This window comes from Chrysochloris asiatica, unplaced genomic scaffold, assembly GCF_000296735.1.
Source record: "Chrysochloris asiatica unplaced genomic scaffold, ChrAsi1.0 scaffold00367, whole genome shotgun sequence".
Lineage (NCBI taxonomy): Eukaryota > Metazoa > Chordata > Mammalia > Afrosoricida > Chrysochloridae > Chrysochloris > Chrysochloris asiatica.
Window position 1 is genome coordinate 273,065 of NW_006408885.1, and position 18,346 is coordinate 291,410.

At 46.7% G+C, this 18,346-nt stretch overlaps 1 protein-coding gene across 1 annotated transcript in view; it reads right to left on the reverse strand.

Moving 5' to 3' along the window:
- The window catches only part of ALDH1L1 (aldehyde dehydrogenase 1 family, member L1), an 80,382-nt gene extending 63,499 nt beyond the window's left edge, over positions 1 to 16,883 (reverse strand). Inside the window, exons 1-8 of the mRNA XM_006876226.1 lie at positions 16,757 to 16,883; positions 15,491 to 15,725; positions 14,145 to 14,310; positions 11,359 to 11,460; positions 10,901 to 10,990; positions 9,830 to 9,967; positions 6,427 to 6,552; positions 2,774 to 2,865 (exon numbers count right to left, since the gene is read on the reverse strand). Coding sequence (XP_006876288.1) covers positions 2,774 to 2,865; positions 6,427 to 6,552; positions 9,830 to 9,967; positions 10,901 to 10,990; positions 11,359 to 11,460; positions 14,145 to 14,310; positions 15,491 to 15,725; positions 16,757 to 16,883 — 1,076 coding nt within the window. The remainder of the gene's footprint in view (positions 1 to 2,773; positions 2,866 to 6,426; positions 6,553 to 9,829; positions 9,968 to 10,900; positions 10,991 to 11,358; positions 11,461 to 14,144; positions 14,311 to 15,490; positions 15,726 to 16,756) is intronic.
- Positions 16,884 to 18,346: the final 1,463 nt, after the last annotated feature.

Below are 18,346 nucleotides of genomic sequence, written 5' to 3' on the forward strand. Positions count from 1 at the left end.
GTGGAACCATAGGATAAACACTCGACCTCAAGGTCAGCAATTCAAACTCACCAGCCACTCCTATGAAACCCCATACTAAGTCACTGTGAGTTGGAATGGACTTGATGGCACTTAACAACAGTGGGCAAAATAATAAATGATGCAGAAAACATCAAAAGAAGATGGAATTCATATACAGAGTCTATGCACAAAAAAGAAATGGTCAATATTCAACCATTTCAAGAGGCAGCATATGATCAATAGACTGGTACTGTAGGAAGAAGTCCAAGCTGCACTGAAGGCAATGGAGAAAAGCAAAGCTCTAGGAATTAATGGAATATAAATAGAAATCTTTCAACAAACTGATGAAGCACTAGAGGTGCTCACTCATCCATGTCAAGAACTCTGGCAGACAGTTACCTAGCCAACCAATTGGAAGAGATCCATATTTATGTCCATTTCAAACAAAGGTGACCCAACATAATGGGGAAATCATCAAATAATATCATTCATATCACATGCAAGTAAAATTTTGCTGAAGATAATTCAAAAACAGCTGCAACAGTACATAGACAGGGAACTGCAAGAAATTCATAACAGATTCAGAAGAGAATGTGTGTATCATTGCTGAATTCAGATAGATCTTAGCTGAAAGCAGAGAATAACAGAAAGATGTTTACCTGAGGTTTATTTTGACTATGCAAAGGCTTTCAACTGTGTGGATCATGACAAGCAACATTGTGAAGAATGAATATTCCAGTCAAAAACTCTATTTTGCTTGGATTCACAATCAACACTCATGCAAAACACATCCAAGAAATCAAATGATCTACTGCATTAGGCAAATCTGCTATACAAGATCTCTAAAATGTTCAAGAGCAAAGACATCAGTCTGGAGATTAAGGTGTGCCTGATCCAAGCCATGGTTTTTAAATAGCCTCATATGCATGTGGAAGTTGAACAGTGAATAAGGAAGACCATAGAAGAATTGATGAGTTTGAGTTATTGTGTTGGAGGAGAATATAGGGTTTCTGAGGTTTTGATCTTTATGGGAACAGAAAACCTCATGTTTCTCCCATGGAGCAACTGGTAGATTGAAACTGCGGACCCTGATGTTAACAGTCCAACCCATAACCCACTACACTATCAGGGCTCCTCATATTACCCACCAGTCCCTGATAAGTCCTTGCTCTCAGTTAGCTCACTTTTGACACCTGTTTGTCCTTCAACCAATCATGATTTTGTAACTTTAGCTCTTGCTTCAACTGTATAAGAATGCTGGTTTCTACCCTTACTGAATAGTTTTCATCTTGTCTAGATGGGTCTGGTGAAAAGAGATGGGGATAAAATTCGTACGATTTAATAGTGAGTAATTGTTATTGTTATCATGACTAATTGTGACTGCCACAATTGTAAAGGTAGAAGTTTTGTAACAGAAACAGGGGAGTAGTTAATCTTACAGTCCAGGAACAGAGGACCCTAGGACCATCCAGGGAGAAGAGCACAAGCAGAATGTGGGACCTTATCCAAAAAAGCAGTGACACCAGAGATGGAAGTAGAGATGAAGACATGGAAAGAAGGAGAAGCTGAAGACTCTAGACTCATGGAAAGAGAAAGGCTGTGTGCTGGTGGTCAGGAGGCAGGCTTGTAGAATGTGCTCTTTGGTTGTTTAAATAATTATATATTCCTGAGTGGTTTTGTGTACAGCCTCCCCTCCCCCCTGCAAAAAAAAAAAGAGGAATAGAAGTAAATACTGTTGAATGATGATGCACGGAGGAGACTGTAATCATTGAAATGAAGCGATGAGTGTAAAACCGATGTTCTCCTATGTAAACTATCACTTAATTCACAAAAAAAACTAAAAAAAAAAAAAGTATTCAAGTAAAAAAAGAATGCTGGCTTCTTTCTTCTCCAGTGGATCAGCCATCATTGCTCTGTGAGTTCGGACCTTCTCCCAGACCAGACCATCTCTGAACTTTAAATAAATCTTTGAATTTTATTTTACAGAGTGTAAGTCTTCACGCTAGAACAAGTGTGAGGAAATTGACTAGAAAGAGACAGGCGGGAACTTTTTGGGTGATGTTTGATGGAGGTGTGGGTTATACAGGTGTATACTTTGTCAAAGCTTTTCTAATTGATCATTTAAAATCTCTGTGGTTCACTGTGCATAAACTAAACCTTTATTCTAGAAAGATTGGAATAAATATTCCCTTTCATCCACTTCCTTTCAACACCTCAACATCTTACTGATGCCTCCTCTGAAGTTAGTGGCATTTCTTCATGCTCTACTTCTCTAGTCTCCTTTTCTCACACATCTCTGCCTTTATTGGAGGACTTGGGATTTAAAACACAGCTGGAAAATCATTGATACTCCTTCCTAGAGGGGTGGGAGCTAAGTCCCTGATTGTGAATCTCAGTGGGCTTGTGACAACCTCAACCAGTCACATGTAGTAGGAAGGATGTTGTGCAATTTCCCAAGCTCACCTTGGCAGCAGCATCTGCCTTAAGTACTGCCAGGCCTGCTAGCTCTCAGACCCCTGAGCCACAGTGATATTTGTGGACAGCCCAGCCCACTGACAGGGATAGAGGGAAGAGCCTATCATGAATGCAGAGATTCCAGTACAGCCATTGCAGCTCTGAGCCTTCCCAGCTGAAGCCTGCCCACATGTGAAACAAGAGAGTCACCCTAATGGGTTATTACAATACAGGACCAAGAAATAATGTTTGCTTTGATATTCCACTTGATTCTACAGAGCTAGGTTACTGAAACAGACCCCTCTGCTCCTGACCTTACCTTACAACATCTACTGATGCAGCCCCTGACTTGAAGAAATCAGTGGAGTCCTCAACCTTCAAGACATTAGGGAGGATTCTCTGCCAGACACTCTGAAAAAAAAAAAAACAAGGTCTGATGAGGATGCGATCCCTCAAAATGAACACCTGGCCATCCCTGCAGACTGGGATAGGTGCAGGGCCCTTCTGTTCACTCCATGACACTCCTCCCTTTCAGGAGGATTTTCATTCCTGGAGTGACCCTTCCCCATTCTCTGACACAGGGGATACGGTTCTCATGCCCACCTCTTAGGGATCATGAGTCAATGTGCCCATGTTGTCCCAGAGGCAGGGGGAGGATGGCTGCACCAACCACAGAGCATGACAGGGCCTGGGACAGTAGACCCAACCACCCTGGCACCTACACTGCACCCAGGGTTTCACCTGGGTGGCCTGACCCTGACGCTGGCATGGAGAAGGGAGAACACGGTGGCAGTTGGGTGGTTCTGAAGGGAGGACATGAGCAACATGGAGGTCAGAGACGGGCAGTAGACAGGGAAAGGGGTAGTACTCAGGGCAGCTGGTGCTTGTCTTTGACGAGACACCAAATTTCCTATGGACAAGGCATGTCATCCACCCTTCCTGTGACTGCAAAGACGCTCTGTGGACTAGGAGGGAAAATGACAAGAGGGCAGTGAGGCACCCTGTAACTCCCTACCCCCAACTCCTCCTATCCCAGTGCTGCTGCTGGACATGACTCCTCCATCCTCCTTGTCCTCACGCTCATTAACAAGTCTAACTGGCAGGTCAGAGATGGACAACTGCTCTCTGGTTAAGCTCCTGGCTGGGCCTGTCCGGAAAGGAGCCATGATGTTGGCCCCAGCTCCCAAGCACCAGTGAGATCAAGCCTGGCCCTCCCTGGTCATATTCCAGGCTGTGGGCACTCCCAATCTGGTTTTGGGGGCCAGGCTGGAGGCAGAAGATGGCAGGTCCATTACAGAGCCAGCTTCCCTAGTGGTTTTAATCCATCCATATCCTGACCTTGTTCTTCCTTTCTTGGGAAGGAGTCAAACATTTGCAGTCCTCCTCACATGACCCCCAGTAACCACACTGAGTTGCTTCTTGTCCATCCATCAGGATGGCCTGCCATTCCTGCCACTGCCTGCAAAGCTCTTCCCTGAAACCTTCATGGAACTCTTGGAGCAGTGACTGTCCCTCCCCAGACTTCCGAAGCCCCGGGGCTTGGTCACCACTGATTATGAGTGCTGTTGACCTGAGCATACAGCAGATGTCCAGAGGCATGGAGAGACAGGACAATGACTGGTCACTGTGTGGACCCCGAGCCACACAGCTTCCACTCAAATGCCAGTCCTGATCTTAGATCTCTCTGCCTCCATTCCTTCACTCATAGAGGTTGTGAGGATGAAAACAGAGCTTAGAGAACTGCTGAGAATGCAGGATACTCCTTGACCATAGCACAGCCATAGCCCAGGAAGGTGTGAGGGGTAGACAGACTATTCATCACCTTCTCGGTCCATGAGGACACTTGGGGAACCCCACAAAATGGAGACAGACTGACCCTTGCTATGGCCACAGGCTTGATCCTTACCACCAACCCTAGGTGTTGCTGTAGCTCCCAGACCAATCAGTTTCTTGTGTTTCTGGCCAGACCCCACTTCCCATTTGCCTCTAGACCACAGATCCTGAAACTGCCCAGTCCATTCCTGGCCAGAAGGCATAGCAATTATGACCATAAGGAAGCATGCCGGTCAAGAGTTGGACCTCAGCTTCCTCCTCTGTGGGAGGGAGATGATAACAGTACTGACTTCACATGTCGTTGTTGTTAAGTGTCACTGAGTGGGTTCTGACTCATAGCAACCCTGTATAGGGTTTCTGAGGAATGACTGGTAGGTTTGAACTGCCAACCTTGTGGTGAGCACTCCAGTGCCTATCCTACAACACCATGCCAGGACTCCCTACTTTCAACAGTTGCCATAATAATCAAATACGTTGCTGTTCCAGAAGGTTGTTACATAGATGCACACTCTAGAAGTTTCTACTTTTTGTGATTTTTAGACTCGTTGACAACATTTACTGAGTTTCTGAAAGTGCCAGCCATTAAACAAAGCCTTTTCACATATGTTTTCACATTCAACAATCACATCCATTAAAGTGGGGGCTACAGGATCAGCAGCTCGAAACTCCCAGCTGTTCTGCGGGAGGAAGATGAGGCTTTTTGCTCCCATCAAGATTCACAGCCTCAGAAACCCTGTACAGGGTCGCTATGAGTCGGAACCGACTCCACGGCACATAACAACAACCACAATTTTATAGATCAAGCTTTCAGTTGTAGATATTTCAAGGTAGTATAGTTCAACCAAACTCTTAAAAATTCCCTTCAGCGTTCAGTTCTAAAACAATCTCCTCTCATCTGAGTGCCAGTGGACTGTGATCCAAGAGGGTCATTTGTCCAGCTGGTCCTGTAATCCCTAGGTCAGGAACAGAGCTGGGGTCAGAGCAGTTGTGCCAGGAACATGTTTTGGAACACCAGGCTTTTTTGACAGACACGCAGGGTGCTCAGATACTCTGGGCTTCCCAGTGCCTTGGCCCAGGGCACATGGCTCTTGCCCCTCTCTTGCTGATCCTACCTTTGCATGAATGGTCCAACCACAATCACCAGCTCAGCCCTATTGACCAGACACCTCCCCTCCGGCTTTCTCTGTCCCTGAGAACCTGCCACACACCTCTGTGGCTCCTTCAAGCCTAGAAAGATCCCTCAAATCACGGCTTGGCCTTCACTGCTCCTGACCTTTTCTCTCCACTCAGGTCCCAGCTCAGTGTTCCCTCCTCAGCCCCAGGCCACCTATCTCTCATCACCCTTTGTATTTTGTCTCTCTGCTGGGTGTTTCCTTGGCTACCTTCCCTATGAGACTGTTGCTCCTTCTCTATGAGAGCAAGGGCCTGATCTACAGTCATGGTCCTGGTGTCCAGCATAGTGCCTGGCACTTAGTAGGGCTCAATATATATTTTTAAAATAAAAAGTCGTATGAATTAATTGATACTCCTTCATGGAGAGATGGGATAAAAGCTCCTAACTGTGAATCTGGGTGGGCTTGTGACTGCCTCAACCACTCATGTATAGTAAGAGGAATGCTGTGTTATTTCCCAAGCTTGACTTGGCAGCAGCTGCTTGGTGTGTACCCTTTCAGTAAGGCATCCACCCAGGAAGAGGGAGATGAATTGAAGGGACCAGAAAGGGCCCTGTCTGGGAAGTGGCCATTTACTCAAGTTTAGGTGGAGGAGACTGAGTCTCAGATGGGAATGGGCTCTTTCTCTGGACTCACATGATGGCAATGTTGGACTGGAGGCCAATAGTCCTGATCACAAAATCTGTGCTGGACACATTCCTTCTGGAAATCATCAAAGGACCATGGCTCTTGACACCTACATTTTTCAGTTATTCTAAGAGGTTCTGTTTCATTTGCCCACATTGCATCCTAGAAGAGCTAGACCCAGTTTACCAAATCCCAAAGTCCCCATGGCAGAGAAAGAAGGACTAGGAAACACTGAAAGCCCTAAGAGGGGAAAGCATTCCTGAGCCCAACAACGTGCCATTCACAGAGGGCATTGTGCATGACCTCCTAACCAGACAGCAGCTCTGCAGGTGCCTCTTACCCTCATGGCCTCTGCAGTGACCAGCTCTTCCTCTGTCAGCTCAAGGGCATCTCCAGCTGCTCCCTGGAAGAAGTGTGAGGCTGGGATCATCTTGCCATCCTCCAACTGGATATTCTTCACCAGCAGCTGTGGGAGAAAGGATTTCACAGGAACTGCAATCAGACCAGTGATGACGACACCAAACCAGAAAGATCCTACACTGCGTGCCCTACACACTTCATCTCCAACCCTCCCAGTGAGGCAGGACCATGGAGCCCCAACAAAGGATGGGAAAAGGAGCTCAAAGAGGTGAGTTCCTAGTTCTAAGGGCACAAAGGAAACTGCACAGCAGAGATGAGAACACAGGCACCTGCCACACTCCTTAGTCTTCCATTTCACCCCATTCACCACCACCACTGTATAATTTTTTTAGGTGTAATGATTTTATTATCTATAAAAATTATGTGTGCTCATCAGAGAAGGTAATTCAAGTATTACGATGAAAGTCAATATAAAGAACATACGTAAGTCATCCAATAGACTAGCTTCTAGAAACCCCATGGAAACATCTGGCAAACATCCTAGACATCCCTCTGGAATTCTAAGGCAGGAGTAGGGGCAGGTGCACTCTGGGATAGTGGCAATGCCCATGTTTAATGAGAGCAGCTCTGTAAGAACAGCACAGTCCACAGGATTTTTGCCTGACCCAGGGCTCTGCTGCCCTCACACTGCAGCCTCAATCCATGGTATCTACCAAGGGTGCCTTTCTTTGCATTACCTGTCTCTGTATATGCTGTAGCTGATACAGTCAGTCAGTACCCATACAGAGCTTTCACCCAGCTAAGTCAGCACACTCCCTGCTGCTTTAAGCACTGTCTGCTAACAGCCCACACTGCATCTTTGGTGAGGTTCTCTGTGGATGGTAAGAACCACCATGAAGATGGTTCTTATCATGCACAAGGTCAAGGAGGTTGTGCCTTATTGTTCCTTTACTTCAATCTAAGAATGGTGGAGTCAGTTCCCACTCCAGAGTGACCCATGTGGTCAGGCTCAGGCTAAACTTCTCCTGAGCCATTATCTGTGCCCAGCATTTTCCTGTGACCTGCCTGCTTCCCTCTCTCCCTTACACAATCTTCATGAGAGCTCTCCCTCAACAAATCACTTGTGCAACAATTCCTGTCTCGACACTGCTTCTTGGTAACCTGACCTAAGATGTTGTTGTTGTTGTTGTTAAGTACTGTGAAGTCGGTTCCAACTCATAGCGGCCCTGCACAGGGTTTCCGAGGCTGTAAATCTTTATGGGAGCAGAATGCCCCATCTTTCTCCTGCAGAATCGCTGGTAGTTTCGAACTGTTGACCTTGAGGTTGGCAGCCCGACTTGTAACCCACTAAGCTAACAGAGCTCTTTGACCTAAGACAGATGGTGGTGGTGGTGGTTACGTGCCGTGGAGTCGGTTCCGACTCATAGCGACCCTGAACAAAGTTTCCGAATGTGTAAATCTTTACGGGAGCAGAAAGCCTCATCTTTCTCCTGCAGAACCACTGGTAGTTTCAAACTGTTGACCTTGAGGTTGGCAGCCCGACTTGTAACCACTATGCTAACAGAGCTCCTTGACCTAAGACAGACGGTGGTGGTAGTGATTATGAGCCGTGGAGTCAGTTCCAACTCATAGCGACCCTGTATAGGGTTTCCAAGGCTGTAAATCTTTACCAGACCAGAAAGCGTCATCTTTCTGACACAGAACAGCTGGTAGTTTCAAACTGCTGATCTTGCAGTTCGCAGCCCAATTTATAACCACTATGCTACCAGAGCTCCTTGACCTAAAATAGATATTACCCTCTAATTGCCTTAATAACCACCACTACCTACACCTATACTTACATCATCAGTCACTGTCCATCAAACATCACCAGAAGCTAGCTGGCCAGACCCTCTGGCAGCAGGCCACGGAGAGAGCAGCATAGGGAACACTTACCAGCCCTGGGCAATGTCACCCCAAACTGCATCTGGTCAAGGGCATAGAATCCCTGGGATTGTTGAAATTCTGAAAAGGGCTCAGTGATCCCCTTCCTATACTCCTTTGCCTGTCCCTAACATCTTCTGTAAGTGGAAGTATAGGCCCAGAACATCCCAACTCCTGTGGAGAGTGTATATTAACAGCCCAGAGCCTGGGCTAAGGGCATGGACTTAAGAGCCAGCTCTGAACTATTTGTCAAGAACTAGCTGGGTGACCTTGGGCAAGTTACTTAAACTCTCTGTGCTTCAGCTTTCTCCTCTGTGAGATGAACATAATAGAGACCTCATTGTTGTTGTTGTTGTTAAGTGCCATCGAGTCGGGTCCGACCCATAGCGAGACCTCATAGGGTTGTTGAAAAGAGACTACATATAAGTAGTTTTATAACAGTGTTTGGCACATAGAAAGTGCCCAGTAAACAGTAGCTAATGGAGTCTTGGTGTGGTGCTGTGGGATAAAACACTGGACTGCAAAACTGGTTTGAATCATAAGGTTGGTGGTTCAAACTCACCAGCTGCTCCTTGGAAACCTTATACAGGGTCACTATGAGTCGGAACCAACTCAATGGCACTTAACAACAACAACATTATTATTAGCTTCAGAATCTGCTATCCTAATAATGTTGTTGTTGTTAAGTGCTGTCGAGTTGGTTCCGACTCATAGCGATCTGGTATAGGGTTTCTGAAAAGTGGTTGGTGGGTTTGAACTGCTGACCTTGTGGTTAGCAGTCCAGTGCTTGTCCCACAGTGCCACACCAGTACTCCTAATAATTGTTAGCATTTATACAGAGTTTGATATATGTGCCAGGCATGTTTCCACATGTTTCACATGTATGAAATCACTTTTTTATAATATCTTTGTTCACAAGGGAACGCAGTGGCTCTGTAGGATAAGCACTGGACTGCTAACCACAAGGTCAGGTGGTTTGAGACCACCAGCTGCTCCACAGGAGAAAGATGAAGCTTTCTGCTCTCGCAAAGATTTAAAAAGCCTCCGAAACCTTAAAACAGGGTTGCTGTGAGTCGGAACGGACTCTATGACATTTAACAACAACTGTTAACAAAGAAAGAATCTGAGGTACAGAGGTTAAATCCCATATCCAGTGGTTAGACCAAACTATACCTCCAAGACCAGGGCTCCCTGGCAAGGAGTTCCCGTTTTTAAGCTGTATGATAGCTACACAATGTACCCAGTTCTGGGAAGGCAAGGGGACCCCAGCCTTCCAGTAACAGAGAAATAGTCCCAGTAACCACATTAGTCAGTCTGTGCCAAGGCCAACCCAGCAACCGGAAGCAAGCTTGAGTCTGCCCTCCCTGGAGAGTATGGTCTGTTCTTCTCTGCAGCAGCCTAGGCACTTCCTTTGAAGTGTGTTTGTGGGTGTGGGCAGTGGGCTCCAGCAGTGCTGTTACCATCTTGTTATCATTCCCAAAGAGGACAAGTCCTGCTTTGGTGACCACTCCTGGCTGGTGGGCTCCTGGGATGGGCAAAGCTTCACCCTCAGGCATCAGGCCTGAAGTGTTCAGCGTCGAGTTGAAAAATGTCAGCTTCTGTTGAGGAAGGAAACCAAAAAGCAGTGGGTGAGTTGAGGCCCCTGATTCTGGCAACCAAGGCAGAGACACATTGGGCTAGGAAGATGGAGAGGATGTGGGGTGAGGCCCAGGCCAGGAGAATTGGTGCAAGGGCACAGAGCCTGAGTCTCTACCATGGCCTTGAGGAGCTGACGACAAGCTGCCTTAGGCTCTGCTTGCCCCTCAGGCCCTTTATATCGCCTTTGGGTGAGACTAGGTAGACAGACAGGGGGAGAAAATTCATCTAGGGTGCTGATCATGGAGCAAGGCTGACTCCCCTCTGTGGCACTAAGCCTGGTCATTTTGGTCAGGAGATGAATCTGCCAAAGTACAGAGTCCTGTGGCAGTAAGAGCAGCAAGAATTGTGGGGACAATGGGAGTGTTCAGTGAAAGGCCAGGGGTTTGAGCAATTTGGGACCAGGACACTACTGCTCAGTCTGGAGCACAGGACCCACCCTCAATGAGGTCAGACTATGACTCTATACCTATGAGTAGCAGAATGCCCTACTGTTAGCATCTAGCCTGCCTCAGCTCCTAACCCTTGCCCACTGTCCACTCCCTGACCCTAGGGATGCTGTTCCTCCTGCTGTAACATCAGAGGCCAAGTCAAGTCAGAGCTGGGCTTGGTGTCTTCTGAGCCCAGGGGTGAGAGTCCACCTTTTATAACCTATAAGGCTGGGCTCACTTGGCTGACAGGGAATCTGGGACTTGAGAAATATGAGATGTTAACCCTTTAGGATAGGGGATAGGTCTGAGTGGTCTTAGGAGAAGCTGAGATGACTAGGGGGCACATGGTAGGGGTGGGGACCAGGTAGGGGCTGTTTATAAACTAGTACAAGCATATTTTAAGATTTTTGTAGTTAGTGGGGCCACACCAGCATCCAGCTGAATCCCAGCCACACATGGCAATACCTGTCCACAGGCCTCAGTCCAGGCTCCAGGCACCTTGTCGTTCCCACGGATCCAGTTATGAATGGTTTCAGCTGGTTGGTCCCAATTGATCTGCAGAGCCAAGACAGTGCACTTAGGTGGTCTCCTCCTTTCCAACCCTTAAGGCATCAGGAACTTGGCCTTATACCCTTCCATGGGCCTCACCTCTCCACAGGTCTCCTACCTTTCCTGCTCTCCAGACTCCTCCCCCACTTGTTTCATAAAGAGAAACAGAGAGGAGCCTGGACTGGACCTGCCTTCTGCCTTCCCCCACTCCCTGGCTGTGCACAAGCTTTTCCCATAGGTGCTGCCTTTCTTCGTGTCTTCCATAATTATGAACGGCACCTCCAGCTTGGACCCCAGCTTCTCCAGAACACCCTCCTGGCCTGGGGCCCATGTACAGGCAGACTTTGGGGGTGGGCAGACCACACAGTGCTTACCTTAGCCATTTCCTTCTTCTGAATCCCCTCATAGGTGGCCCCTTCCTCAGGTTGAGGGAGTCTAGGAGCTCTCCCCTCAGCAATCAGCCTCACAGCTTGAACCTGTGGAGGGTTCAGGCTCAGTCAGCTCCCTCTCTCCCTCCCAGACCCTGAGTTTGCCTGGCACAGTGCCTGGGACCGAAAGGAATCCCACACATATCTGTCGTCTGAACAACTGGGGTCATCTAACTCTAACCCCACTGCATACAGAACCCTCCCCTACTTCACAAGGTTTTATATCTTCTTAGAAAATTTCATAACCTATCAAACCCTGTGCAGATATAACATACAAAAATGTTATGTTGTTATTTAAAGCCCTCTGTGTCTTTTAAGGAGATTAAACTATGATGGGTTTGGAGATGTAAGATACAAGTTTAGAGGTTTGAGATGAAGCAATAAACCATTTCCGTTAAAGAGAAGGAGAGGGGGAGCAGCAATGGCGCTTAACAACAACAAACAGGAGACTGAGTTCACCATAATGGAAAGCCTATGGGAAGATGCCCCAGCAGTGCCAGATAAAGAAGTGATTTCAGTATCAGAAATGTCTACCAGAACTTTCTGGGGTGATTGCTGCTGTTGTCTAATGCCATCGAGTCAGTTCTGACTCATAGTGAACCTGTAGAGGGTTTCCAAGGAGCGGCTGGTGGGTTTGAATGGCCAGCCATGCAGTTCAAACCAATCTTGCAGTCCAGTATTTATTCTACAATGCCACACCAGAACTTCTTCTGGGGTGACAGACATGTCCTATTTTGTTACTATCCAGTATGGTAGCTGTGAGCCATGTGTAGTTACTGAGCTCTTGAAATGTAATGAGTTCTTTATTTTAATTTAACTTAAATTTGAGAAGCCACACGTGATCAGTAGTTATCATACTGAACAGTGCAGCTCTAAAGGATAGAGTTGATTTTTTGCTGTAAGATATGCAATCCTACCCCTTCTTTGTCCTTAAATTAAATCTTTACTCAAGTCTATTTTGCCCACCAGTTGGGGGGAGAACATAAAGAGGCATTTAGTTTAATTCAACTCAAAAAGCAGGAGAGCCCATGTGGAATACGAGCTAAGGACAAGAGGCACTGAGCTGCTACCGTCATGCTCACGGCCGTGCGTGAATCACTTGTGCTTTTAATGAGAGGCTCAAGTACCAATTGCCTCACGTATTGCTGCCCATTACTGCTCATGTAGCTGCTGGAGCACCAGCAGCGTAACAAATACTCCAAACCTCCAGAGCCTTCCCTGACTGGAGGAATCAAACCCCACACGCCACAGTCTGCTGTGTTACATACAACATGTGTATTTGACATCTGTCATTTTTATTTGCCAGAACCCCTTCCTTCTACCTCTTTAACAAAACCTCCTTTCCTAAGGAAAACCACGCAACTAGAATTGGACAGCTGTCTTACTCCCAGCCAGCCACAACAGGAAGCAGTGATTTTGGCTGGCTGCCTACTCCATTACTGTGGCCAGTGATTGGCTCAGGAAGATCACATGACCCAAACTAGGCTGATTAGCATCTTGCTTAATTTTTCAACAGTAAATTCTAGAAGAAAAAGGAGTTCTCTTTCCCTGGAGGACTCAATGAGTGGTGAAATGGTTAAAGCAGTTGGCTGTTAACTCAAAGCCCACCCTTGGAAGGAAGTCTTGGTAATCTATTTGTGAGAAACACTTCTACTCTGACCCTCATAAGCTGGAGTCAGAGGCTATTGTTTCTCGCTGTCCCAGAACCACCTTGAGCTTCCAGTCACTCTCTTTACTCCCATTTAGAGGCAACCTGAGTCGTGGTGTGGCTCTGGTAGGTTAACGCGCTGGACTGCAAAGTTGGTTTGGACTGCAAGGTTGATGGTTCAAGCTCACCAGTCACTCCTCAGAAACCCTATACAGGGTCACGATGAGTTGGAACTGACTTGATGGCACTTAACAACAACAACCTGAGATTATGGTGTTGTAGGATCAGCACTGGACTGCAAACCACAGGGTTGACAGTTCAAACCCACCAGCTGCTCCTCGTAAACCCTATATAGGGTCACTATGGGTTGGAATCAACTTGACGGCACTAAACAACAACCTGAAAATGAGGGCAACTAAACAAAAGGCAGAACCAGGGTGAATAGAGAAATAAAATTCTAACGTCATGGCTTCAGTTCCTGGGTCTACCTTTAGTTTTGTTGTTGTTAAGCGCTGTTGAGTAGGTTCTGACTCATAGAGACCCTGTATAGGGTTTCCAAGGAGCAGCTCGTGGATTGAACTGCTGACCTTGTGGTTAGCAGTCCAGTGCTAATCCTACAGCACCACACCAGGAGTATTCTCTGGTTATTGTTGGTATGTGCCATTGAGTCAGTTCTGACCCATAGCGACCCTATATAGGGTTTCCAAGGAGCAGCTGGTGAGCTTGAACTGCCAATCTTGCAGTTCAAATGGCTTTGTAGTCTGGCACATTAACCCACAGCGCCACATCAGGACTCCCAATGAACCCAAAATATTCCCTTTGTTGCTAAAACCTTTTGAGATGGGGTCTATCAGTTGTAATTAAGAGTCTTGCCTAATATAATACATTATTAATGTCCTAATTCTGCCTCTTTAGCATCCTGAAAGAAGCAATCTTCCTTCAGGACCCTGGCATTTGGGGAACAGACTCATAGCCAGTTACTAGCACCTCTGTCTGGGGCCTAGAGCTGGCACTCAGGGACACAGGGACAGAGAGAGCTTACTGAAACATTGGGGCAGGCAGAAGCCCAGCTCCCAGCTCTTACCATCCCCTTGATGCCTTCAGGGAAGAGGAAGCGGTTGTATAAAGTGCTCACGGTGTCATCCTGGAGGACTTCACACTCCTTCTGGAGCAGAATGTCACCTGTGTCCAGACCATCATCTGCCCAGAAAATGGTGAAGCCTCCTTTCTTGTCGCCATGGATGAGGGTCCTAAGAGGCAGAAGAACAATCACCTATGTTGGAGGGACAGTCAGTGTGAAAATGCACTGAATGCAATCACGAGACCCTTTCCTGCAGCATGTTCTCTCACCAGAGGAAGGAGAGAGAAAAACAGTGTTATCAAAACCAACTAGGTCCTTTGCTGAAACCTCTACAGTCCATCTATAATGTCATTTTCATGACAGATTTAACAGGTAGTGCATGCCCATTTACACATGAGGAAACAGAAAAGGAAGGTCAGGGAGTCAAAATTCTAGCCAGAGTAGTCCAACTAAAATCTCATACTCTCGTCTCAGCTCAAAGCCTGCCCTGCCAAGACCCTCCCTGAGCGCCCATACCAGCCAGACTCTTCCACATGTCCACGCTAATGTCTTCTCAGTATGTCTCATACCTCAGATTATCTTGTATACTGAACCCTTTAATTCATCCCTTTCCAAGTAAGATGCTGCTGAGTTAGTTGGATAGAGGTTAGGAGCTGGACTTGGGCCTGACCACCTGGGTTCAACTCCAGCTCAGTGACCTCCTGTGTTTTCTCAGAGAACCCCATTAACCTTGCCTGTCCTAGGAGCCCTAAGATAGAATGCTGGGACTATTTTTCTATGGGTTTAGTGTGAGAATGCCAAGGCCTTCGCATTGCCTGTCTCTGGTACTACAGAAGGATTTTTTTCTTATTGATACCACTTTACAAACCCAGTCTATATCTGGCATCTGGCAGCCATAGAAAGCGCCCCCAAGTGTCCAGGTTCTAGTAATTATACTTTCTTCCCTTCTCCCTAGCCTTAGTAGCAGCTGCTGTTTCCCTCCATCAGCGCTTCCATGATACCGTAGTGTTCTCTCTCTGGACTCCAATGTGAATCCAACACTTCTTTTCATTACATTTTAAAATGAAAATAAAACGTATGATGTGGCGCTTCGGACTGGACCCTGTCCACTACTCTCTGTGCTTAGCCCCTAGAGTACTGCAGTGCTGATGGGGGTTGAGCGCAATGCCAGCAGATTAGGCCATACTTCCAAAAGCTGTCCCCACTGTGACAGATGCCCCATTTTACAGAACATTTCACAATATCAATTTCACAGAACCTGAGAAAGAGTTTAGGTTTGGAAGAATAGACAATTCAGGCTGACAGGGAGTGAGGGCATGTTGCGGATGGTGGTTTTTGTCCTTTCTCACCAGTTGATGGCTGAGGCCCCTCGGTGTCTGGGAAGCAAAGATGGATGGTAGATGATGGAGCCATGTCGGGGGGCATTGATGACCTCCATGGGGATGAACTGGCTGCAGAAGGGCAGGACATTGAGTTCAGCCCCCAAAGCCTGGTACTGGGTCACCACCTCCGGCAGAGCCTGCCCTCGCAGTCGCCAGCGGGGAAATTTGAACACCGGCACTCCGTCCTTCTCAGCTTCCAGGCCTGTGGATAACAGGTGAGAAGCTGGCATTCTCTGATCCCTATTTGCTCCACTGCACTGCTGCCTTCCAAGCCTACTGGTTCCTCGACCTTCTCTCCAGATCCATCCCTTTTACCCTCCACCTACTGTCCCAGCCCAGACCCAGCAGGCAGGCTTTGGGGTAGCACTGGCTGAAGGCTTGGTTTCAGAGACTGTTCTGGTCATGTATCGTCTGCTAATCACCCCTCTTCAGGTAGTGAAGACAACGTCTTCCTGATCATCAGCTGTTCCCTGTGAGGCCTGACCTTCAGGGGTGGTGATCTTGACTTCTGATACCTTGCAGAAGAATTTCATTGGTCACAGTGGGGACAGCTTTGAGAAGTAAAGCTTAATCTGCTGGCATTGTACCCCACGCTTGTTAGAACCCCGGCACTTAAGGGGCTGAAAGCCAGGAGAATATTGGTCAAGGTCCAGTCAGAAGCTACACATTCTGCCTATTATTTTAATAGAGAATTCAATAAAAAGAAGTATTAAATAGATACTGGAGACCAGTAAAGAAAAAAGGGCACTATAAAGTCTATGGAGGTGAAGATGGTGCAAATAGTTACTACCTCTAACACAAAGGGAAAGAGAGTGAAGAAGCTGTGATTACTAGAAACTTCTCACACAGCAGTTTTTCCTGACCTCGCAGAACCAGCCTCAATACAAGTCCCCCACACTGGCACCAGGCAGCCAATGTCTGCATCTAGGAGCTAGGGCCTCAGTCCACAAGGCCCACCCCCTGTTCATCACCAGTTCCAGATGGGCAGCGCCTTTCCTGGAGGTCTGAACTACGGTCCTCCAAGTATCCAGGTTCTAGTAATCCCACCTTGATTAATACTTGAAATACACAAATAGAATGCAGAGTGGATTGCGTATGGCTGCTCTCCAGCCAGAAAAGTCCAAGAACCCAGTATAAGACCCTCCAAACTTCTGCTTCTCACCCATCTTGTTCACTGTGACTTATCTGCCTGGAACTTAACAAACTGCCTCTCCTCTATGGCTGCTCACTCACCTAGAGGGTCTGCCTTCCCATCCTTGTCTGGGATAGTGAACACACCCACCACCTCATAGCCTTCCTTCTTCAGGTGGCAGTAAACTTCCTGGCCAAACAGACTTTGGCCAATGACGGCAATCTTCATGACCTCAGGGGTGGATTGGGAAAACCTGGGAAGAAATAGGCCACAAGGTTAGTTCCAGATTAACTGTCACTGAAAAGCCTGTCTTGGTTAAAGTGGCCAGGTCATCTTCTTCCCTCTCTCCTCCAGCCCTTGGAGCAACTTTGGTACATACATACAATGGAATACTATACAATGTTGAAGAATAATAGGGAGTCTGCAAAATGCCTCATAAAATGGATGGATCTGGAGGGCATGATGCTGAGTGAACTTAGTCAATTACAAAGGACAAATATTAGTCAATTACAAAGGACAAAGGTATGAGATCACTATTGTAAAGAGTCAAGACATGCTAAAAGAATCATTCTTTGATGGCTACCAGAGGTGGGAGTAAAGTGGCAGTAATTCACTGGCTAGAGGGTAGACACCTGCTAACTTGGGTGATGAGGAAGGCAATCTACAACAGGAGAGAGGTTGGCAGAATAATAATGAAGGCAAAGGGAAGACATAGGGAGGGGTGCAATAGTTAAAGGGAATAGAGGTAAATACTGGTACATATGCAATCCTGTAATAACAGTGATTTAAGGGGCACAGTAGAAAAAGAACTGGACTGTAACCTGAAAGGTCAGTGGTTCCAACCCACCAGCCCCTCCTCAGGAACATTATACAGGGTCGCTATAAGTCAGAACCAACTTGATTACACTCAGAAACAAGAAGAACATAGATATGCTGAATGCATGTGGGAGGGAGATTGGGAGTATATACACACATATATAATGTATGACAGAGGAGATTTGTATTGTACATAGGGATTTACCTTAGCAGCAAATATATCCAGGACTGTGGTAGAGCACTGTTGTTATTATTAAGTGTTGCCAGTTGGTTCTGATTTAAAGCAACCCTATATTGTGTTTCTGAGACTGCAAATCTTTGGGAGAGCAGAAAGCCTCATCTTTCTCCCATGGAGCAGTTGGGGGGCTTGAATCACTGACTTTGTGGTTCTCATTCCAGTGTTTAACCTACAGAGCCATTGTGCTCTTAGGGTTGTTGTTGTTGTTTAGGGCTATCGAGTCAATTCCAACCCATAGCGACCCTGTATAGGGTTTCCAACGAGCGACTGGTGAGCTTGAACCGCTGACCTTGTGATTCAAACAACTTTGCAGTCTGGAACATTAACCTACAGCACCACACCATGACTCCTTGTGTGCCTATGGTAGAGCATATAAAAAGTTGAAATAGGTGTGAGGTAGAAGTGAAACCTGATTGGAAGCAGGAGTAGCTGGTGAATGACATTGGGAGGCTTCTGGGAAAATGGCAGAGTAGGCAGATATAGAAGTGTCCAAAGTAAAACTAACCAACAAGACTGAAAACAGGGAACAAGAGATTTCTATTTATAATAAAGAAAAATACAAAGCAAAAAGAGGAAATAGTGTAGATATAGAACTTCCAAATGGTAAGGAAGTCAGGTAGATTTCAAGATAAAACAG